General features: G+C 38.5%; 1 protein-coding gene across 1 annotated transcript in view; it reads left to right on the plus strand.

Annotated features, from left to right (window-relative positions):
• The window catches only part of LOC150094636 (oxysterol-binding protein-related protein 1-like), a 714,206-nt gene that overhangs the window by 31,294 nt on the left and 657,059 nt on the right, over positions 1 to 25,853 (plus strand). The window contains exon 3 of the mRNA XM_090411347.1: positions 6,208 to 6,293. Within this exon, the coding sequence (XP_090267473.1) occupies positions 6,208 to 6,293 (86 nt within the window). The remainder of the gene's footprint in view (positions 1 to 6,207; positions 6,294 to 25,853) is intronic.

Consider the following 25,853-nt stretch of genomic DNA (forward strand, 5'->3'; position numbering starts at 1 on the left):
ACTGATGAAGCCTCAAAAAAGGCTGAAACCGGTCTGGGTAGTGACCTCCCTCCATAATGTAATAACAGCATACATTTCCTAGGAAATGTGTTTTTACATTATGGAAAATACCTAAGAATAGCGATCTGAACTTCTCCACCTTTGCAACGAGCTGCCCAGTATTGTACTACGTACTAGGATCACTTGCATTTGCTAACGCTAGTGTCGCCGATGCTTTATAGTTTACTATATTCAGCAAGAAACTCTCTGATTCCAATCTTTGAGTTTCTTATTCGGTTTTAAAACTATGTGGGATTTAATATCCCCTTATTTTAAGTAATGTTTTCATTGCCGAAATGAAGCTTATGAGCTCTTTATATTTAAGTAACTTAATGGTTGCACCTGTTTGGATAACTCGTTCGCAGAGTATATAAGTTCTTTTCGCTATACACTTTGGTATTATTAGGTCTAGCTACTCACTGATGAAGCCTCAAAAAAGGCTGAATCCGGTATGGGTAGTGACCTCCCTCCATAATGTAATAACAGCATACATTTCCTAGGAAATGTGTTTTTACATTATGGAAAATACCTAAGAATAGCGATCTGAACTTCTCCACCTTTGCAACAAGCTGCCCAGTATTGTACTATGTACTAGGATCACTTGCATTTGCTAAAGCTAGTGTCGCCGATACTTTATTTTTTACTGTATTCGGCAAGAAACTCTCTGATTCCAATCTTTGAGTTTCTTATTCGGTTTTAAAACTATGTGGGATTTAATATCCCCTTATTTTAAGTAATGGATATGTATTCCTGACTGCATGCCTGGTCAGTGTTTTTTACCACTGTGCTGTCATCACTGCTTGTTTCATTTAGCAGTTTTTCAAAGTAATTACTCCATACTTCAAGGATATCTTTTTCTCCCATTTTCATGTCACCTTTATCATCTCTAACACCTTTTACAGCACTCTTTCCTTCATTCCTAAGCTACTTCAACAACCTCCAGAATATTTTGCCACCTTCTTGATATTTATTTTCTATATTCTTGCCAAAGTCCTCCCATGACTTTTGTTTAGCTAGTTTTACACAGTGTTTAGCATTCTTGCATTTGTCTCTGTATTCTCTAAGAGCACAAGCTTACTGATTTGACAGGAACTTTTGATATGCTTTCTTCTTTTCCTTCACTGCCTCTTTAACTTCCTGTGTCCACCACGGAGTTATGATTTTTTTTATCCTTGCAGACAACCTCACCACATGCCTCTCTGGCAGAAGCAGTCAATGTTTTCTTCAGAGTTTGCCACTGAATCTCCAAAGTTTGATTCCTGTTCTCAAACTCTTTCATTTTTTCTTTAATAATCTTTGTGTATTTTAGTCTACAGTTCACATCTGAGAGCTGCTCAACTTTTATTCGCTTTAAAACTTTTTTACATGTTATTCTTTTCAATATGAAATTCAATTTTATCCTGCTCAAGACTAAATAGTGATCACTTCCAATTTCAAATTCTCTATACACTCTGGTGTCCTGCACCAGGGAGAAAATATCACTATCAACAATAACATAGTCAATGAGGCATTTCTTATTCCTAACTTCTTCTCTCCATGTGAATTTGTGCGCATTTTTATGTTGGAACATGGTATTAGTAATAACCAGTCCATGTCCTGGGCAGAAATCCAACAGATATTTGCCATTATTATTAGCTTTGCTCTTTTCTCCAAATTTTCCCAAAATATTTTTGTATGTCTCACAATCATTTCCTACTCTGCTATTTAGATCCCCAATGAGGACCAACTTTTCCTTTTTCATTGTGTCAGTTGCTTTTTCTAAAGGCTCAATAAAATTCCTCCACTTCTACCTTAGTAGAACCTTCTGTGCGACCATAGGCACAAATAAGTCTCATTGTCCGGTTCCCCATTCTCATATTTGCCCACATTACTCTACTTGAGACTGACTGCCATTCAAGAAGATTAGCTTCGTATTTTCTGTTGAATACTTTGGCTACTCCTTCTTTTCCTTGATTGTCATTGCCTGAATATAACATTTTGTATTTATTGAGATCTCACCAGTTTTGGTCTTTTTTGTTTCAGTCATCCCTATTATGTCAATCTGGTACTTATCTAATTCCTCAGCTAGCTCCATTTCTTTGCCATTCAGGCTTCTTACGTTGATAGTACTGATCTTTAACTCAGGTGATGTTGAGTTGGGGTTTGTTTTCAGATTTGTTCCAGTAGCTGACTTTTCGCTGTTTGTCCTGGTTCCCTGGCGAAAACAACGGGGGCCTTGTTTAACCGGGCGACGCCCCAGCAGGCATGAAATTTTGTCATGTTTTACCATCATTTTTTATTTTACGAATACAATTTGGTCAGCTAAATCCCAAATTGCCAGCCCATCCTCGTTCGTTCAGTATCCAAGTAGATACCCAACAGGGTGCACCACGAGAAAGTGAGGATTGGACATTAGGTCAGAAGCCTTGGTCAGTTCTCCGCATTCCTTTAAAGGCTATATGGAGGTCTCCTCTCCGTTATACAGCTTTGACCCTTAAGCACCGCACCCCTTTAATTTAAATTCATTTAAATTAAAAAAGTCCTTGAAAACAACTCCTGGTTTTTCTCCATTTTCCAACGGATCCAAGATATCAATTGTTTCTTCGAGAGAAATGAATTTTCTTTTCGATGTTGTTTTTTTCCCTTTTGTTGCAGTTTTAGTGGCTATTACTATAAAAATAAATTTTTTACATAAAAAAAAAACATTACATATTAATTATGTATGTGACTCAACAGAAAATAAAGTGCTTAGCTTGAAATTAACACACTTATGATTTTTAATGCTTTCCTGGCAGAAAACAAAAACAATTTTCAACAATAAACACTTTATATGGTAAACCATTGACATTGTGCTAAAGAGTATTCTCCTAATATAAATTCACTACTTATAATTACATGTGCGATACTGGCAGACACAAATTTAACGAAGATAAAATTTGATTTTTAAGTTACACTGAGCTTGTGTTACAGTAGTTCTTGATGTAAAACAGGTTATGACATGTTGAAACATATTTAAACTACTACAACAAAAGGACAGTAAAGTGACAGTAATTTAAAGTTTCAGTTTTCTAATTAATAATTTCTTCTAAAATATTTCAAAAATCTGATTTTTTGAAATATTTCAAAATATTTCAAAAAATCCTTATATGGTAGAATTTTGCAGATTACAGATTTGGTTTCAGTACATCAAATACATTAAAGTCATCTACATATACCATTTTAAACTGATTTTCACATTATTTTTATAGTTTACAGTTTATACATGGGATTGTAAGTTTCAGTAAGGAAATACCGTGAGTAGACATATTACTAACTATTATAATAACGGAATTAACTCACATAAATTATTCGTTATTCGTAGAATTTTCACCTGAGTATCACAGGCATCATCAGTACAGGTACAAGGCTAATTAAACAATAACTGTTATATTCACAAAGCACCACCTAAGTAGCTAAGGTTGAATTTCCTAAATTTATTTAATTATTATTTTATTTTTTATTTTTTATAATTAAATATATATCTGTGTATACAATTGTATGTTAGGAAAGATTTGCTGCTTTATAAAGTACTATCTCCTACAAGGGGGAAAGATATGTGAGTTAATTCCGTTATTATAATGGTAACATGGAAATGTCTATTGATATTTCCATATACCGACTACTGAATGATGAAAGAATAGAGGTTATTAGGTTTCTATGTCTTAACAACACCATAGGAGTTTTAACTGATTAGTAATGAAGCAATATTAAGTGACGGTAACTGCTAAACTTTTATTTTGATATGATTGGGCAAGGGGCTATCTATGAATTGTGGCATGGTTCTTTATAATGTTTATTGGTTTAATATAGTTTTAACATGATAGTAATGAAGTGACAGTGTTCAGTAATTTAACTTTTTTGTACATTAGTGAGCCTCCATCAATGATGAAAGTATGGTGATTCCTTTTTTTTTTGTGTGTGTGTGTGTGTGTGTGTGTGTGTGTGTGTGTGTGTGTGTGTGTGTGTGTGTGTGTGTGTGTGTTTTTCATGTGTGGTTAAATATGACAGTGACATTTTCATTTGGTGATAATGGATAATTATTATTATTATTACTACCACGGGCTACTCCAGGAGTCCTTAGACTCATCGAGGTAGGCCCTAAACATCATGTTCACACAGCTGTTCAACATTCTCACAGTATCTATCATACCTTGCCTTGAACTCGCTCACTGTCATAGCACCCACAACAGACTCTGGCAGCTTATTCCACTCATTTACCACTCTAAAAGTAAAGAACCCAGCTCTAACACCCCTGCTAACCACGCTCTTGCCCAGCTTCCATGGGTGTCCCCTAGTTCTCCCACCACCAGTCCTGATCTCAAAAATATCATCTGAATTAATCCTATAGAATCCTTTTAGCAATTTGAATGTCTCAATCATATCTCCCCTTTTTCGCCTATCAACTAGTTTCTGCAACCCACAAATCTTCAACCTGTTCTCATATGGTTCATTCCATAGACCTGCTATCATCTTAGTCACTCACCTCTTGATCCTCTCAACCTCCTCCCCATCAAGAAGGAACCGAGGTGACCAAATCTGGGCACACTAGTCGAGATGAGGTCTTATCAGGGCTCGGTACAGAGGTACAATAACTTGTTTTTCTCTGCTCGTCAAGGTATTTTTCAACAACCAATTGAGTTGATGAGCTGATTTAGCTACTTTCGCAATGTGCCCCCTAAACTTCATCTCCCTATCCACCAACACTCCCAAGTCCCTGGCCTTATCAATCTCTTGGAGTACAGTTCCACCAATGTGGTATACTGCTGCTAATTTTTTCACTCCGAAATGCATAACCTTACATTTTGTCACATTAAATTGACATCCATTCTCCTTAGTCCAGAACTCCAATCTATCTAAGTCATCTTGCAAGACTTTGACATCTTCTGCATTCACTATTGCCCTACCCAACTTTGCATCATCAGCGAACAAATGAACTGTCCCACTTAGACCATTCCCTATATCGTTAATGAACAGATTAAACAGCAGTGGTCCAAGAACAGAACCCTGTGGCACACCACTAGTCACAGGCCGTTTTTTGGACTCTACTCCTGAATAAACTACTCTTTGATATCTCTCCATCAACCACCCAGCTATCCATCTCACCAACCCTATATCCATTCCCATATGTTTTAGTTTACGGATTAGAATTCCATGTGGTATCCTGTCAAACGCCTTTGCCAGGTCCAGCAGTATCACTGTAAACCCATTTCCCTTATCTAGTTCAGCCGTCATAATCATGATATATAGAGATTTGTGTTATCTTCAGTATATCTAGAGGGGGGTGGGGGTGGGGGGAAAGAAAAGGATTTAGCATGATGTAGCAAGAGATTTTAGCTTGTTGTTAGTATAATGATGTGACAATGTCTTGTAATATACAATTTTCCAGTTAGTGAACCTTTTTATATTGTGTACATATGGAGAACAGTAGCAAATACAGTGTAGGTCTTTAAAACATATGTTTCTTTAAAAGGTTTTTCATTTTGATACAATCATTGTGGCTGAGAATGAGTATGGAATGTCTTTTTTTTTTTTTGTAAATACTAACTCCACACGAGAGGATGCAAATCTTATAGTACATTGCTGTGTGTAGGGGGCCACCTAATATCTTTTCATAGTTGAACTCCAAACTTGCAGAATAAATTTTTCTTCTTCCTCTCTCTCATTCCTTTTATTGTTATTCTCTGGAACAGTCTCCTCTTTTATGCATTTCCCAAGGAATGTCAAGTATGGAATCAATATAAAAAACTCGCATCACAGTCAAATGATTAGTCACTTTGTTAATGTTCTTAATCCTAGTAGCAATTTTATGTGGTTTTTGTTAAATGTTTTTGAGATGTCAAGCTCTTACCTATTGTAATATTTAAACATGTTGGAATTGACAAGTGGACATTCTCTTTCTGCTAATGTAAACATATTTCCTGTTTTTCTCTTCTATTATTTAAACGAAAACTACTCTCTCTCTCTCTCTCTCTCTATCGGGACTATGTTGTATATCTTATCAGTGACAAGTGCTTGTTTACAAATAAAATGGAAAGCATTATTTTTTTAATTTAGTTTTTAACAACTGGAAAATGTTTCGGTTTGCTTGTTTGTTTGTTTTCAGTTTTTTTTCATAAAGATAACTTTTTTTTTTTTTTTTTACAATTTCAGGAAAACAAAAAAGCAACATGGGTTGGACTCCTTTACATTTGGCATGTTATTTTGGACATAAAACTGTTGCAGAAATATTGATAAAGGTAATTTGGTTTTAATATGTGTATTAAAATGTAATTTTACATATAATTGCTGCTAATACAAATAAAAGTGCTGTATTTAAGATTTATTTGCAAACGTATTAATTTATTTGGCTCCACGTGTTATTCTTCTTCTTATTATTATTATTATCCCAAGACTTCCATGGAGTCAAAGACTCCACAGGATGTACCTTTGTTATACACATTACTCATCATACCATCTGAAATATATTAAAGTCTCTGCAGACATTGCATTCTCATGCATTCCAATCATTTACAACTTTCCATGCAAAAAACCTATGTTCTTACTGCCTTGCTCACACTGTCCTTATACAGCTTCCAGGAATGACCAATTGGTTCCCCCCCCCCATCTCTCACCATTTTATGAAAAACCTGTTCAACATCAACCCTATAACAATCCCTTATTAATTTGTACATCTCTATCATATTTGTACACTAGGCTACAAATTGCATCTTCTCAACTGTCATCATACTCAACATTCTAGAGACCAGAAATTGCTTCTGGACCCTTTCCAATATCTCTTTATTCATTTGAAAACCAGATGAACAGATCTGTGCACAGTAGTCCATATGTGGCCTAATCAAGGAACCAGAATCTCCTTCCTTCTTCAAATCAGTGTCTTCTGCATCATTAACAGAATTTGTTGTGTTGTCCTCACAATTTAGGCAATGCGGCCTCTAAATTTTAGATCCTTATCCACCATCATCTCAAGATCTATTTCCTCTACCTCCAACAATATATCCCCACCAATAATAAATTCTACATCCCATCTTTGCTTTATAAATTTTAAATCTTTACATTTTGCAACACTGACCTGGCATCCCCACTCCCGTGCCATTCACTCAGTCTATTCAAGTCTTCTTGTAAGGCAACATCTTCTCTATTCTTCATAATTCTTTCCAACTTTGTGAATCTGCAAGCAACTGAATATCCCCATTTAAATCTTCCCCAGTATTATTAACATACAGGTTAAATAGCAATAGCACTAAAACAGACCCCTGAGGCACACCACTAGTGACTTTCCTTTCCTGGGGGATGTTACTCTCCCTCCCCCATACACAACTTGCTGATACCTGTCAGATAGCCAATCTTCAATCCAGTGCACTTGTCTAATATCCAATCCCCATCCACTCTAGTTTGACTATCAACTTATCATGTGGTAATCTATCAAAGTCTTTGCAAAATCTAAGTAAACCACTGTGTATCCATCTGACTTGTCCAGTGCAGCTGTCACCTTATTGTAATAGGTAAGTAGATTAATGTGATACACTCCTTTATGAAGCGGTACAATCCTCCCTTCCTTCCACTCATTCGGAACTTGACTGAATGTAAGACTCATATTAAACTAATATGCCAAGGGAGACATCAACTCCCTGGCACATTCCTTCCAAATACCTAGTGATGGATCATCATCATGTCCGACAGCCTTATTAACATCAAGTTTGCTCAATTCCTCGTGCTCACTCACTCACAGGCAGTCTCTCCTCCTCCTGATTCACTGCTCTTAAATTCTCAGTGGTGTCACATTCACAACGATGAAAGACTTCTGTGAACTGCTTATTAAATATCTCAACTATATCCTCCGCAGAAGTTGTTCTTATATAATTTTCTCCAGTCATTGTCATCCTATCATAATCATTTTTTGTTTTGCTGGTTACATATTGAAAGAGCTCCTATAGTTTTATTTTTATTTATTTATTTATTTTTTTTGCTTCATTAGCTAGTCATACTGCACTTTTGCTACCCTTGCCAATGTTACCAATTCTTATGTTGCTTCCATAATGCCTTCTTTCTCTGTACTGCATCATTTTACACCTACCTTATTTAACTTTCTGACCCTTGGAATACATTTAGACATTGCTTTTACTAGATGGTTCTTGAATAGCATCCAAGCAGGCATTGATATCCTTTCTACCCAACTCCTCATTCCATTATACAACTGCAAGCTGTCTCCTGAGCTTCTCATAATTACCACATATACCCTTTCCTTACAGAAGTCCTCACATGGTTGCCAACCACCCAGGTAATCACTTCATAGTCACTCTCGCTATCTGAAGGGTGATTTGACATCTCATTTATAATAACATACTCTGATAAGATGATCAAGTCCATGACCATCAATCATCACTTGCTCTCTGTTACATACTATCTGAGGTAGTTGTCCCACAAAATTTGAGAAATTAATTTTCTTGACATCCAGTTGTGCCTCGTCATCCCAATCTATATTTTCCTAATTAAACTCATAACGATCACCCTTTTTCTATTTGATTAATTTCCCTATACATTTCATGGTCACTACTCTTCACATTACCAGGTCTCTAGCAACATCTAAGTATTTCATTCTATTCATCTCTACCTCACACCATACTGACTCAAAACCACTACCACTATTCTTCCCTTGCATCTCTACTTTGTATGGACATAACTTTTTTCCCTCCCTTTTTACCCTTTCTGTCTTCACGAAATACATCATACCTTTCCATCTCTATTCCTATCAGGATGTCATCCTCTTCCAACCATGTCTCACTTATTCCAATAATTTTTGGTGAATGAACTCAATCAATGCAACCATTTCAATTCCCTGTTTCTGATTCTTCTAGCATTTATATACAAACATAACTCATTCCTTGATCCATAACAGGTTTTCACTGATACTATTTATTAGATGTGATGTCTCCATACCTTCCTCAAGTCCATTCTTTTTCTCCTTACTCATCCCAGAACCTTCCTCAAATCCAACTGTTCTCCCTATATACCATTCATCCCATTTCCTTCTTGTCTACACGCATGTGTGCATGCGCCCTCCCCACACATTCACTTCCTTTTTGAGCATCAACCTTTTTCATGCTGTGTTTCCATTCTTCTAGAGTCTCCAGTTTCTGTCTTGCACACTTGTTCTCTCATTCTCTACTCATATCATAAGCACCTCTTCAGTCTCTCCTGCTCTTTCACATAGCTTCTTTCTTGCTCAGATTCATTTTATGCACTCATTACCATATTTACTCGAATATAACTCACCCTCGTATATATCTCATACCCCCGATTTTACTTTATGAAAAAATAAATTAAAAAGTTTTGCATATAGTTTGCACACGAAAAAAAGTTTAAAACTTTAAGAAATAGATAACGAATGTTGTTATGACAGTTTCAAATATTTTGGAATTCGGTTGAAGAGAATCAGCATTTCAACTCAACAATTGTCGGCTTGCCTTTGTTGTTGAATCGCACAGTCTTTTGTTAATACCACCCCAATCATATGCACAGAGACGAAAGCAACCAGTAGAGGAAATGTGAGAGTATTGACTTCTACTCTATCTTGGATTGTGCGGGGGTGGATTAAGAGACCATCATTAGAACTGCTGTGCAACTGGATTTTGAGAGCTTGGGACATGATTTCACCAGAAATAATTAATTTAATTGAAGAAGCATTGTCGCAAAAAAGATTCATTCAGATATATTGTGTGATGAAGGTGAGTGGCTGATCACATAAATAAATAATTAAAATTTAAATGCATTCATTTTATAAATGTGAGCAATTATAAATCATCATGAATACTGAGGATTTAATTATAAATGTCAATTTAGATTTTTCCTGAAAAACTTCAGTTTCCGAAATTCCCTGCATGTATCTCACACCTTTTTTTTTAACTTTAATTTTTGGAGAAAAAAGTGTGAGTTATATTCTAACAAATATGGTACTCAACTATCCCTTCAAGCAGCAGTCTCTCCACATAACTTACACCAAAACCATTCAAATTCAGTCCATCATATAGAGTTCAATTCATTCTTCAAACTCATTCCATGCATTAACAAATTGCACTCCTTTCTCTTCATGCATTTCCACTAATATATCATTCATAATCTTTGCTCTTTGCCTCATCTCATCACTGTAATAGCCGGGCAACACATTGACTACATTTCTTATCTCATTGCTATTTTTTATTCTCTTCTCCAAACCTCTTGATAGGCTTGATTGCTATTTGGGAAGGAGGCACGCTTAGCATTTGGCTCTAAAAGTCTGCTTCTGATTTGTTGATGATTTTTTCAAGTTGTTTCAGGCTGTAGTGTAAACTAAGTAAGAAGCTAGAGTTTTTTTAACTTAGATCACTGAATGTGCTGAATTTTTGTCTTGGACTGCCTTCAGCACATCTGCTGTTCATTTGTTACATCTGTTATTCAATTTAGTTAAAGAATCCTGAAAACTTGCATTAGATTTATTTAAGAGTATAATGTTCAAAAAGTAAAGAGTTAAATTTAATATCATCTCCAATAATCCATATAAATGAAGAACAGTGGTGTAGAGATTATGTGCACATGGTATAAGACAAGGAATGGAGTGATTAATAAAGCCATTTATTCCCAAAGAATAATTTCAGTTATATGATTGGAACAAATGCTTTATCAGGAGAATAGAAACATTAATCGTGATCGAAAAGAGGCATAGATGGTCAAAGGTGTTGGAAGAATGATGAGATTTAGAATTCTGTTAGGTTGGTGAGCAGTTTGTGTTTGATAACTATTTAAAGAAAACAGTTCAGCTTTTGGATAATTAGACTGTATTTAATCAACTTTCAGAAATAAATCATTGTAAACAGAGTCTCTCTTGAATAGATAGATGTTATTCTATGACCATAAAGAGTTAATAGAGAAAAGTGGATTTAATATGCAGCAGTTCCTGATATAAGAGAGCTTTAGTATGGAACATCAAGTACGTGCATGATGGTACTACATGATAATACTCCAATATTGTGATATCTTATATTTTAGTCGTTTAAGGTACTTCTAATTGCTCAATCTGCTTATGATTTTAGTCTTTTTCTTGTCATCTTGGCATCAAACATTATTGAATATGTTAACCATGCAGTGTTCCTTCCTGTATCTTCATTTTTTTTTTATATGTTGATGTCATCTGTTCATTCTATTAAAAGTCTCATAATCTGTGGTTTCTGGTCTTTGATTGACTGCTAGTTTAGTGCAGGGTGAATTTATCTCTTTATTTAATATAAATTTATTCAACTTATCCTGCTCCCCCATACCATCTTTGTTTATCATCATCATCATCATCATCAAATTCCTGCCATGTACCCTCAAGGGGTGTACAGGATATGACAGTACTACATGAAAAAATTACATCATTACTAACTTCCTATCTACAAGTTTCCTCCAAATCAGTCTGTTACTTGTCAAGACTCCAACATTATCAGGTCTTATATTTCTATCGTCTAAGGCACTTTGTACCGTATCAGTCCACCTATATCTTGGTCTTCCTCTGGGTCGTTTTCCTGCCAACTTGGCAGAGAACACTTGTTTTGCTAATCTTTCCTCTCCCATTCTATTTAAGTGACCATACCATCTGAGATTAGCTCTGCTAACGCATTCCTGGATGCTGACAATGTCAAGTTCTTTCCTAATATCCTCATTTTTAATATGATATTGCCATTGATGCCATCTGTTCACGCCTCTAATCTTTCTCAGGACTCTCATATCTGCGGTCTCTAGTCTTTGGTCAAGTGTTTTACTTCTGACCCAGCTCTCAGATCCATAAGTTAAAATTGGTTTGAACACAGTCTTGTATACAGCTAATTTAGTGTTCCGACTAATTTCTTTCTTATTCCATATGAATTTATTCAATTGACTTCCCACGATACCAGCTTTGCTGATTCTGTTGTCTATTTCTATATTTAGTTTACCATCTTCACTAAAAATTGTGCCTAAGTAGCTGAAATGTTTTACTTGTTCCACAGGTTCTCCATTCACAGCACAGTTGACATTTTCAATGATTCTGCCTATTTTCATTGTCTTTGTCTTTTTATTGCTGACCTTCATACCATATCTATTACAACAGCTATTCAATTTAGTCAGAGAATCTTGCAGACTTGTAGCGGATTTATTTAGAAGTATAACATCATCCGCATAAAGCAAAGAGCTGACATTAACATCTCCAATTTTGATATCAGGTTTAATACTACATTCCTTCATAATGTGATCCATATAGATAACGAATAACAGAGGGGATAATGTACATCCTTGTCTCACACCAGATTTAACATTAAACCATCTTCCTGTACTTCCTTCAATTCTAACTGCTGATTCACAACTCAAATAAAGACTAAGTATTGCTTGATATAATGCCCCATTGACACCATATAACTGCAGCGTATTGAATAGCTTCTCTCTTGGCACCTTGTCATATGCCTTTTCCAAATCGACAAAACTTAAATATAGATCTTTGTTATATTCCCATGCTTTCTCGACTATTTGTCGTAAAGTGAAGATCTGATCCTGACAGCCTCTATTTGGCCTGAATCCAGATTGTTCTTCACCAAGCTTTTCTTCCACAATTCTTCTCAACCGTTTCTCAAGTATACTTGCATAGATCTTGCCAGGAACACTCAGTAGGGAAATACCTCTGTAATTCTCACATTCAGTTTTATTTCCCTTTTTATATATGGGTACTATGAGAGCTCTACTCCAATCATCGGGAATTCGTCCCTCTGTCCAGGCTTTCTGAACTATGCAGTGCAGCCACTGTAAGACTCTTATACCACCATACTTCAGCATTTCTGGACGAATATCATCTACTCCTGCTGCCTTTCCACATTTCAAGCCTTTGATGGCTTTTTCTACTTCAAGTATGGATATGTATTCCTGACTGCATGCCTGGTCAGTGTTTTTTATCACTGTGCTGTCATCACTGCTTGGTTCATTTAGCAGTTTTTCAAAGTAATTATTCCGTACTTCAAGGATATCTTTTTCTCCTGTTTTCATTTCACCTTTATCATCTCTAATTCCTTTTACAGCACTCTTTCCTCCATTCCTAAGCTTCTTCAACAACCTCCAGAATATTTTGCCACCTTCTTGATATTTATTTTCTATATTCTTGCCAAAGTCCTCCCATGACTTTTGTTTAGCTAGTTTTACACACTGTTTAGCTTTCTTACATTTGTCTCTGTATTCTGTAAGAGTAAAAGCTGACTTATTTGCCAGGAACTTTTGATATGCTTTCTTCTTTTCCTTCACTGCCTCTTTAACTTCCTGTGTCCACCAGGGAGTTCTGATTTTTTTATCCTTGCACACAACCTCACCACATGCCTCTCTGGCAGAATCAATCAATGTTTCCTTCAGAGTTTGCCACTGAATCTCCAAGGTTTGATTCCTGTTCTCAAACTCTTTCATTTTCTTTTCAATAATATTTCTGTATTTTAGTCTACAGTTCACATCTGAGAGCTGCTCAACTTTTATTCGCTTTAAAACTTTCTTACATGTTATTCTTTTCAATATGAAATTCAATTTTATCCTGCTCAAGACTAAATAGTGATCACTTCCAATTTCAAATCCTCTGTACACTCTGGTGTCCTGCACCAGGGAGAAAACATCACTATCAACAATAACATAGTCAATGAGACTTTTCTTATTCCTAGCCTCTTCTCTCCATGTGAATTTGTGCACATTTTTATGTTGGAACATGGTGTTAGTAATAATCAGTCCATGTCCTGAACAGAAATCCAACAGATATTTGCCATTATTATTAGCTTTGCTCTTTTCTCCAAATTTTCCCAAAATATTTTTGTATGTCTCACAATCATTTCCTACTCTACTATTTAGATCCCCAACAAGGACCAACTTTTCCTTTTTCATTTTGTCAGTTGCTTTTTCTAAAGCCTCAAAAAATTCCTCCACTTCTACCTTAGTAGAACCTTCTGTGGGACCATAGGCACAAATAAGTCTCATTGTCCAGTTCCCCATTCTCATATTTGCGCACATTACTCTACTTGAGACTGACTGCCATTCAAGAAGATTAGCCTCGTATTTTGTGTTGAATACTATGGCTGCTCCTTCTTTTCCTTGATTGTCATTGCCTGAATATAACATTTTGTATTTATTGCTCAGAAAGATCTCACCAGTTTTGGTCTTTTTTGTTTCAGTCACCCCTATTATGTCGATCTGGTACTTATCTAATTCCTCAGCTAGCTCCATTTCTTTGCCATTCAGGCTTCTTACGTTGATAGTACCGATCTTTAACTCTGGTGATGTTGAGTTGGGGTTTGTTTTCAGATTTGTTCCAGTAGCTGACTTTTCGCTGTTCGCCCTGGTTCCCTGGCGAAAACAACGGGGGCCTTGTTTAACCGGGCGACGCCCCAGCCGGCATGAAATTTTGTCATGTTGTACCATCATTTTTTATTTTGGTTTAACCAATAAGAATACAATTTGGTCGGCTAAATCCCAAATTGCCAGCCCATCCTCGTTCGTTCAGTATCAAAGTAGATACCCAACAGGGTGCACCACGAGAAGGTGAGGATTGGACATTAGGTCAGAAGCCCTGGTCGGTTCTCCGCATTCCTTTAAAGGCTATGTGGAGGTCTCCTCTCAGTTATACAGCTTTGACCCTTAAGCACCCCATCTTTGTTTATTTGGTTGTCTATTTCAATATTTAATTTGCCATAGTCACTTAGTGCTATATAGCTTGAAATATTTTACTTGTTTTGCAGGTTTTCTGTTGGGAATGTGGTTGTTTACAATGTTCTCACTTATTTTCATTGTTTTTTTTTTTTCTTCTTACTATTTTTGTACTTTGTTACATCTGTTATTATTCAGTTTAGTTAAAGAATACAGAAGACTTGCACTAGATTTATTTAGGAGTATAACATTGTCTTAATAAAGTCAAGAGTTAAGCTTAATATCCATGCATAGTGCATGGGAAATATCTGGAGTATCTGGAGGAAGCACTATCACACTGTATTTCCCAAAGTCAGAAGGGTAAATCTGGTAGGAGTTGGATGGACGAGTAGTATCATTAAGCATGAGCTGCAACCAAAGAAAATGCTGTGGAGGGTATGTAAGGAGAAAGGTGACCAGATTATGAGAAGAAATTAGCTGAACAGGCAAAAGGAAATCACATTTTTTTTTTTTTTTGTTATGTGGCAAGTAGGAGAAAGAATGACTATGGAAGGATAGCTTTAATGAGTGCAGATGGTAGAAAGGTAATGGAGGCAGACAAAATTGTTGAGATGAGGGATCATTTTGCAAAGATATATAGGTGAAAGATATTGTTATGACAGGGACTAGTGTTAGAACAGAGGTTGAAGAATTGGAGATACTTAGCATATTGAAAAATCTGAATGCTAATATAGCTGTGGGATTGAATGAGATATCAGCCCACATTGTACCAGAATGTGCAGAGGAATTGGCAATGCCTTTGACTAGGCTGTAGGAGTTAGATGGGGAGTCCAAAGAGAGTGGAAGGATGTCAAAATAATTCCCTTGCATAAAGGAGGATGTAAGTCTGTGGATTGATTTACAACAAATGAATCCAGGAAGTGGAGAACTTACGAGTAGAAATACCATTACATCAATGAATTTTTATGCGTTATTGCATGACGGCATGGATGGAAAATTTAATTCCATACATAGACGTGGTCAACTCATCAATCATTGCTGAGTTTTTGTATGCTAAAATTGAGTCCGAGCATCTCACATACATATGTTTAAACCAAAGTAAACTTCGGGTAGAAAATTATATACATCTCTGTGATGCATTGTGTGATAATCTTCAAATATTGGCCAAATTTAAATATTGCCTTCTTCTTCTTCTTCTTTTTGTGGAAATCACTTGTTATTTCCTCAAAAAGACTCAGGATGCAATGGTCATTGTTAGAGCATGTGGCAGCGCTGACCTTTTTTATTACCTTCACGTGCAACAGTAATTGGCCAGAGATTTTGGAAAATTTGCTACCCGGTAATAAGACACAACACTTATGAGGCACAACATCATTACAAGAGTTTTTCGTGGCAAACTGATGAAATTGATGAATGTCATCACAAAGTACAAGTTTTTGGAGCATGGAGGTGCTATATGTATTCAGTAGAATGGCAAAAAAGGATTTGCCACATGCTCACATATTGATTTGGCTTGAAGATAAAATCAGAAGCCATGAAATCAATTCCATTATAATCACTGAGATACCTTCTCCTCAATGTGACAAAGAACTGTTTGATATCACAACAAAACATATGGTGCACGGTCCATGCGGAACTGTTCATTTGAACTCACCATGCATGAAGAGATATCAAAGGTCATTTATCAGTGAAACTCAAACAGATGAGGATGGATATCCATGATGTCATTGCCATATAGTGTCTTATAATCTGGTTTTGTCGAGAACCTTTAATGCACACATAGATTTTGAAATTTTAGTTCTGTGAAATCCATCAAATATGCGTGCAAGTAGACCAAAGTATGTTTTGTTTACAAAATGAACATAGCAAAGTAGATCTCTACCAAACCGGATGACACTTCAGTACTTTTGAAGTTGTTTGGCAGATTTTATCATTTGATATTCATGAGCACCATTCAGCCGGTGTTCATCTCACAGTTCATCTCAAAAATAGTCAAAGAGTATACTTCACAGAAAGTAACACGCTCGGCATAGTGGAGTCACCAAAGGATACAACGTTAACAGCCTTTTTTAAGCTATGCATCGCAGATAATTTTGCCCAAATACTGACCTATAATGAGGTACCTACATACTACACCCAGCATTAAAACAGACAACAAAGAAGACAGGGTGCCAATGTGGACAGTAATCCTGGTGTGAAAAACAGTGTTTCTCTAGGTTGTATTTATAGTGTACATCCCAATAATGCTGAATGCTTTTATTTACAAATGTTCTTAATGCGTGTGAAAGGACCAAAATCATTCAGCAACCTAAGAACAGTAAATGGTGTAGTACATCCAACATACTGGGATGCATGTAAGGCTTTGAATTTGATAGAAGATGATTCTCACTGTTTCGATTGCCTTGCTAATGCAATAATTTCAAGCTCACCATCATCTTTGTGCCTTTGGTTCACTATAATGTTGGTTCACTGCAACATGACTGACCCTCTATCTATGGCCCACTTACAAAAATCATTTTTTTGGAAGATATCTTACACCAAGAATGTTTTACTCTTTCTCAGGTTCAGTTTAATGAAGCAATATATAATGAGGCATTATTGAGACTAGAATCAATTGTTAAGTCAATAAGTGACAAAAGTTAAAGATTTCGGTCTTCCGATGCTGAACAATCTTTTGCCTGATTTAATCTGAGAAATTTCATACAATTTCAATGAACTTTGGGATTTATTATGTCGGCATGAACAATCACTAACTTCAGATCAAGCTGAACTTTTTCACAATGTTCTAAGAAGCTGTTAAAATCGATCAGGGAAACTGTTTTTCTTGGATGCTCTAGGTGGTTACTGGAAAAACATTTTTAGTAAATTTGTTATTAAGTTCAGAGGCCAAGGTAAAATCACTCTGGCTGTGGCATCCTCAGGTATATCATTAACTCTATTGCAAGGTGGTCGAGCTGTGCATTCTACTTTCAGAAGTACTACTTACAAATGTGACTAATGATACACTTATGTGCAATATATCAAAATGAAGTAATTTGTTGAAATTATTACAAATGGTTTCTTTGATTTGTTTGTGACAAATGTACAATGTCCCATAAAACATCCATTGAAGCGGTTGACAGAACACTGAGACTAGATCAGATGATCGAAGCAAATATGCATGTTCACCTACATGGAGACGCTAATGTACATTCCTTCTCCTCAAAAGTGTTAAAAATTGTGAATGGTGAAGTACAGCAAAGAGATGAAAAAATTATATTAACACACCTAAATATTGGGAAAATTGTCCAAACTGCAGACGAACTGTTGTGCAGTGTCTACCCATCTATTGAGAACATAACAGAAAAGCCATCTTCTTGGTTCAGATAGAGAGCTATTCTTGCACCTCGAAATGATGCCATGTCAATAATAAACGAGTTGGTTTTTAGTAGGATTAATGGATCTCTTAATGTTTACAGATCAGTAGATACTCCTGTTGGATGTAGGTAATGCAATTCGTTTTCCAATTGGAATTTTTAAATTCCAATTGGCTTAATTAGATTAAGCGAATAGTAGATTAAGTAGATTAAGCAAATTAAATTCGTTTAATCAACCTGGATTGCCTGGTCATGATATTAAATTGAAAATAGGTGTTCCTGTTATGTTGCTCCGAAATCTGCACCCTTCTCCCCAATCTTTGCAGTGGAACTAGGCTTCAAGTAAAATTATTGAAACTGAGTGGTCGATGGCTGAAATTCATTGCCTTGGAGTGTGGTGAATATAGAAATGGAAAACAAGTTTGGAAGATAGTCTGATGTGGGAGATCCTCCCACTGGTGTGTCCCAAAATGAGTCTTCTGACTTCACAGAGAAAGATGTTGGAAGTTTTTTTCCACTTCAGTAAAGGTCGAAACCGGTCTGGGTAGTGACCCTTCCCTTAATGCATAGCATTATACATGTCTGCAAGGAGATGTGCTTTGCATTATGGGAGATACTAAGACAAGTGATGAGAGCTTAGTCCACCTTTACCACGAGTTGCCTCAGTCCTGAAGATACTTCAGGCACAAACTTTGTTTGCTTACACTTGGATAAAGGTGTTGAAAGTTTATTTTTCACTTGGTTAGAATATAATAAATTTAGTTTGATCCCTTTATCCAAGTGTGAGCAAACAAAGTTTGCGCCTGAAAGTATCTTCAGGACTGAGGTAAGGTGGTACACACCAGGGCAACTCGTTGCAAAGGTGGAGCAAGCTACCAATACTCCTGTCTCAGTATCTCCTATAATGCAAAACACATCTCCTTGCGGATATGTCTAATGTTATGCATTAAGGGAAGGGCCACTACCCAGACTAGTTTCGACCTTTATTGAGGTAGAATGGGAGTTCATGTCTCTCATCATTGGCCTTTGGAGAATAAAGCATGCTGAGGATCAGCAGACAGTAAAAGAGGAGTATGATATAAGATAGAGTAGGATAGTAGGAGGTAAAAAGAGGCCTCAGTCAACCTGTTTAGCCTGATTGGCTAATTGGTCTGTAACATATAATCTCAATTTACCTGTTCAGAAAAGGTTAAACATAGACTTTTGTCTATAGTTCTCATATTATTTTATCTAAAGTAATGATTTACTCCAGTATTAATGGAGGTTCTTTTTATGTTACTAGATATAATATCCTTATTTTTATTCCAGGTAAATATATATATATATATATATAATTTTTTTTTTTTTTTTTTTTTTTTTTTTTTTTTTTTTTTTAAAACAGGATGTAAATAATAGGACTTGTTTAAATATTTATTTTAAATCTAAAATAACGGGACTTAAGGTCCGGTAAGTAGGAATGAATAGGAACTTACTGAGGAACTTGTATACCTGGTACCACTGGGACTTAGAATGGGGAAGAGACTGGCCCGGGAGATGCCACTCACGAGGAGCGGCACCGCCTCGCAGTAAGCCTTCGCTGCCCGGGTTCTCAGCTCTCCCCCCCCTTGTTTGGAGTAAAAAAAACCGTGCCAGCGAAAGCTTTGTGGCTAGGGGAAACAGAGTGGTTATTCTTTTTCCTGGGGTGGGGGGGATGGTGGGTTTTTTTTTGGGTTCTAAAGAGATATACAGGGCTTGATGCGTCCCTGTATAAGAAAGCATATTATCGGTGGTTTGCAGTATTGATTCACAAATTTAAAGTCTCCTAGTAAGTGCCTTTCTTGTGCAAGAAATTTGTGTAAGTAGAAAAAGAAACCTTTTCTTATTCTTGCATACATTAAATTTGCGTCTCGTACCTGGGATTTTTTCCGTACTTTCCAGATGTGATATTTTAGTACATTGATTAGGAAGATAGTGAACTTTTGGGTTTTTTGGACTGGTGGCGGGAATTGTAGTCGTACTACCTCTTCTACTGTCAGCATGGGGATTCCCAATGCTGTGCTGAGTCTCCGCCAGATGCGTTGGGCTGGTGGGCAAAAATAAAAGAAGTGGTCCACCGTTTCCACGTCCCGGCAGACATCGCAGAATGGGTCGCACGGGTTAGGTACATACCAGGATTTCACCTGTTTCACCGGGAGCCGCCCGTAGGCTATTCTCCAGGCTAGATCCCGATGAAAAGGCTGTCCCCAGCTATTTTTGATGTTTCTGAAGAGAATTTCATTATTTGTACTAAGATTGGGTGTATCACGCCTGGAAAGTTGGAAGAAATCCCAGTATACTGCTTTGGGTTTGTGTGTGAGGATTGCTATTCCTCTGTCTCTGAGTGTTGTGATCGATTTCACTACTGTCGGTACCACTTGGGCACCCCCCTTGCGCGGGGTCCAGCATAGTCCGTGATCCCAAAGAGGGGGAGGAAAAGTCCTATAAAATATCTAATTAGTAGGCCAGAAATGTGGTTGGAGTTTAAGGCCTTCCGTACGGTTTTGAACGTGTTTGCTTGTAGCAAGCTTCTGTGATCGGGCAGAGCATAACCCCCTTCTTCCTGTTTGAGTTGTAGATATTCTTTCTTTACTTCGCGTTTTCTCCCATTCCAGAAGAAATCCAGGTGTTCTTTTGATAATTTATTTTCTTGTGCCAGTGTGATGCCTGTGATATTGACAGTGTGCATCAGCATTGGGGTGACGATTGTTTTTATTACTGTCGCTCTGCCATAAAAGGAGAAGAAGGTTGGTTTGAACAGCCTTATCCTTTCCCTGCTTGTCTCCTGCAATTTTTGGATTGGTAGTGCTAGGGTGTCTGAAAAGGGCACGCCTAGTATAGTTAGAGGCTGTGTCTGTAGCGTTAAACCGTAGGGAAGTCCAGTGCTATGGAAATTTCCGAAACTTTTGATTTTGGTTTTTTGTGCGTTAACGCGAAGACCACTGACTATGCTGAATTTTTGCAGCGTGTGCAGATAGATATAGATGGACTCAGAGTCTCTGAGTGTAGCCACTACATCGTCTGCATATGCCACTATTTTGCATTGTCTGGAGCCTTGGGGCAGTGGAATACCGTTAATTGCGGGGGTGTTATCAATTCTTTTGATTAGGGGTTCTAATACTAGGGAGAAGAGGAGGGGGCTTAGCGGGCAGCCTTGCCTAACCCCTCTCTTTATGCGGATTGGTTCTGTTAGAAACCCATTAATAGATAGTTGGGTCGTGGCTTCCGCATACATGTTTTTAATTGTACGCCGAAGTCTCGGGCCCACGCCTGTTTTTAGTAGGATGTTCTGCAAGTACCTGTGGTTGATGCTGTCAAACGCTTTCTCCAGGTCGGTAGAGAGAAGTGCCAGGGGGTATTTTTTCTCTTTGGCCAGTTTGATCAAGTCTCTTAACAAAAAGAGATTGAATTCCATAGATCTACCAGGGATCCCATAGACCTGTGAGCTTGTTATTATTTTTCCGATACCACCCTTGAGGCGCGTGCAGATAATTTTTGCAAAAATCTTGTAGTCTACATTGGTTAGGGAGATTGGACGCCAGTTATTCGACAAAGTCCGATCTCGGTCTTTCTTGGGGATAAAGATGGTGTGGCTCTTAACGAATTCCTCGGGGATGTTTCCCGAAGTGAGGAATTCGTTAAAGATGTTTATTAATGCTGCCAATGCAAATTCCCAGATAGATCTATAGAATTCTATCCCCAGTCCGTCTGGTCCTGGGGTCTTCTTTGTTTTCATCATTCTGTACGTGGCCTTTAATTCGGCTGCAGTTATCGGCCTGTCCTGCAGGGCACTAAGATGATCAGGAAAACGTGTTGCGTCCCACTCACTGAAGTCATCCGTGCCCTGCCGGTCAGAGAAGATACCGATATACTGCTGATGAAAGTGACCGAGTATTTCGTGGGTTGAGCGTAAAATCTGGCCCTTCTCCTCGATCTGGTGAATCGTTTTCTCATCATTAGCCACCACCCGTTGTTGGTTGTAGAATGCGGCGGAAGGTGTTTCCAAATGTCTGAGATAGAGTCTCGTTCGAAAGTCGAGGTCCTCGACTCTACTCTGCCGCTCTTGCTGCAGTTCTATTTCTACTTGTCTGATGAGATCTCCGCAGGGAACTCCGCTCCGTTCGTTTGTCCGGTACCAGCCGAGTTCCCTGTAGAGATCCCTCAGCCGTTTGCGTTTTTGGTAGGCCCTTTCGCGTCCACATTTTTGGAACAGTTCCCTAGCCTGCCTCTTGAAGGTCAGCCAGTTTTCCCAGTCCCAGTTGGTGTTTGTCCATCCGTCACAGAGGTTCTGTAGCTGGTCGCTGAAAAGACTGGGGAAGGTAGGAGGGAGCCTCCAAGGACCTCTGGCTGTTTCCATCAGCTCTGGGAGCGTGATTTTTAGTATGACCATCTTGTGGTCGGTTGTCAAGTTATGCACTGCGGTGTGACGTATCCTCTGAACATATTGTTCCAGGTTTTGGGACACGTACACCCTGTCTAGTCTTGTCGATATCTGGCCGCGGCCCCACGTAGTTTCTACTTTGGCTGGGTTATTCCGCCTCCAGATATCGACGAGGTCAAAATTTATACAGCATCGATTTAAAGCGGCAATGCCGCCAGTTCCGTTGTTTGCGTTCCCGCCTATTTTGTCTAGACGTGTGTCTTCCACACAGTTCCAGTCTCCTGCAACTATTAGGTGTTCTGCTCCCAGGAGATAGTCTTCAAGGGCAGAGAAGAAACCACTTCTGTGGTATGGATTGTTCGGGGCGTAAACTGCAGCAAGTCGGATGGTACGGCCACCGTACTTCCAGTCCACCGTTACTAGGCGTCCTGTGGCGTCTTTTTGGACGTTGAAGAACCCCCCCACGATTGGGGGGCGAATTAGTATCCCCACCCCTCGCGAGTGAGCGTCCCCGAAGCACCAGTAGCTGGTGACCGGATAGCTTCTTGAGAAGTTCTCCACGTCCCAATGCTTATAGAAATGGGTTTCTTGTATCAGGAGGATATTAATTTTGTGTGTTAACATTAGCCTCCAGACAGCGCTTTGCGCAAAGGGGTTGCGTAGTCCGTTAGTGTTTAAAGTTGCGATTTTAACTTCCATGTTGGTGTTAGAATGAGGGGGGGGCGTTATCTGGTGTTTGTTTTATGAAACCCGGTTCTGGTTCCTCGTCGGAGCTGGTTGCACTTTGAGCATCCGAGACAATGACAAGCCTGTCTGTAGAGTCCCTGTCTTCGTCAGAATCCATTTCGTGGACTTGGGGTTGTGCCAATTGATCCATTACTGGGGGTAGGCTCTCTAACATTGTAACGTCATTGTCGAGGGGCTTTGCGCCTATTGTTCGACGTTGACCTGTGGTCTCTGTTTCGTCCTCCGATGACATCATGCTGCTTTGTTTTGCTTTTTTCTTTTCCTGTGATTCCGTTTCTCTTGCGCGCTTTGTTGGGGCGCTGGGTGTGACCTCTTCCTCTTTCCTGCAAGCTTCATGGTTTGCCACATTGATGCTGGTGATGTTCTGTGTGTGGCGGCTTGCCTTGGGTATCTTTGGGGTTTTCGTTTCCGTTGCTGCTTCCTTTTCAGCCTGCTGGCCGAGCTCCGGAAAATCGCTCCTTGATATTTTCTCAGGGTTCCCAATGGGCGTTGCCCTAATCGGTGTTATGGTCCCTCCTGTTGCTTCTGAGTGTGTCTTGTACGGACATGTGTCCAATTTGTGGGTCAGAGCCCCACACTTAATACAGGGTTCTGTACAGCTTTCCATTTTATGCTTTGACGATTTGCAATTTCTGCATTGTATTCGAGGGCAATCTGCCCCAAGGTGTTCCTCCGAATTACATCTAAAGCACCTTTTTTTCACACCTGGGTAGTTCACCATTACCCTCGTTCCCCCCAAAAAAACAAAATTGGGGACTTCTTTTTTCATGTCAATCTGGATTTCAACATCTCCTGTTTTCCATCCTTTATAGTCTGCATACTCCATTGCTTTAATCTCGTGAATTTCCCCCCATTGGCTAAAGAATTTCTTGACTTCAGGTTCGTTCTCTAGGTATTCTAGTGGAAACCTGGTTATTTTTAGCGTTTTTCGTAGGCTCCCTACTAGAAACGGTCTGATTGTTTGTCCACAACAAATGAAACCCTCTAATAATTTCTTTTTTGTTTGTTCGCTTTTCACCACTATTTGAAATCTATTGTTCCCATAAGGTATAAAACCGTATATATTTTCAGCCCCTACTGTTTCGATTAGAGCTCTCGCTAACGCCCGCTGATCTACGGGCTTCGTGAGCTCGATACCGAGCGTCCTAGTTCTAGGCAAAAAATGCGACATGGTTACAGAAATTCCTGACTACTGGGTGTAGAAAGGGAATGTAAGGGGGGGGGGGGAAATCGAGGAACGTTGGGCGTTCCTCGCCGCAAACAAGGCGATACCAGAATAGACGGATAAAACAGGCAATAAAAAGAAAAAAGGTCTTACCAAAGCTGGGGTACTACTGCGGAATCTGAGCATGGAGCTCTCTTTTCGGGCCGTTGAAACTGGATCTTCTTGAGAGGTAGATGTCTGCCTTCGGCCGGAGCTTTCTCGGGGGTCCTCGGGAACTGTCTCTGGAATCCGCTGCGTTCTGTCGATGTCGATATTGAGGTCTCTTCAGTGGGAGACAGGCCCAAGCTGAGATACCAGGCAGAAGCATTCGCAGGTCATCTCTACCTATAGAAGTTGCCAAATGGTGTGCCACCCATTTTTATTAAATTACTCTGGATTTAGAGAAAGATGTTGAAAGTTTATTTTTCACTTGGTTAGAATATAATAAATTTAGTTTGATCCCTTTATCCAAGTGTGAGCAAACAAAGTTTGCACCTGAAAGTATCTTCAGCACTGAGGTAAGGTGGTACACACCAGGGCAACTCGTTGCAAAGGTGGATTGCATTGGTAGCTTGCTCCACCTTTGCAACGAGTTGCCCTGGTGTGTACCACCTTACCTCAGTCCTGAAGATACTTTCAGGCGCAAACTTTGTTTGCTCACACTTGGATAAAGGGATCAAACTAAATTTATTATATTCTAACCAAGTGAAAAATAAACTTTCAACATCTTTCTCTAAATCCAGAGTAATTTAATAAAAATGGGTGGCACACCATTTGGCAACTTCTATAGGTAGAGATGACCTGCGAATGCTTCTGCCTGGTATCTCAGCTTGGGCCTGGCTCCCACTGAAGAGACCTCAATAAAGGTCGAAACTAGTCTGGGTAGTGGCCCTTCCCTTAATGCATAACATTAGACATATCCGCAAGGAGATGTGTTTTGCATTATAGGAGATACTGAGACAGGAGTATTGGTAGCTTGCTCCACCTTTGCAAAGAGTTGCCCTGGTGTGTACCACCTTACCTCAGTCCTGAAGATACTTTCAGGCGCAAACTTTGTTTGCTCACACTTGGATAAAGGGATCAAACTAAATTTATTATACTTGGATAAAGGATTAAACTAAATTTATCATTTCGTTTTATAAAGCCTTGATACTATTGATACTACTGCATCTGAATTACCGTGCTCAGGTCTGGTCACCTGAGTTTCTTGGGGATGAGGAAGTGGTATCAGATCCAGAGGTGAGTAACCAAGATGGTGAGTGGTCTGTGGAATACCCCCCTATGAGGATAGATTGAGGGTTTGTGGATTGCAAAAATTAATTGATAAGTGAAAAAGGGGTGGGGGGAGATGATAGAAACATTTAAGTTATTTAAAGGCTTTTATAGGATTGATGCAGGGGAAATGTTTCAGCATTTGGCCAGAGGAAGCAGAACAAGAGGT

The sequence above is a fragment of the Typopeltis vanoorti genome, chromosome 21 (assembly GCF_054136105.1).
Source record: "Typopeltis vanoorti isolate ZY-2024b chromosome 21, IOZ_Tvanoo_1.0, whole genome shotgun sequence".
NCBI classification, from domain to species: domain Eukaryota; kingdom Metazoa; phylum Arthropoda; class Arachnida; order Uropygi; family Thelyphonidae; genus Typopeltis; species Typopeltis vanoorti.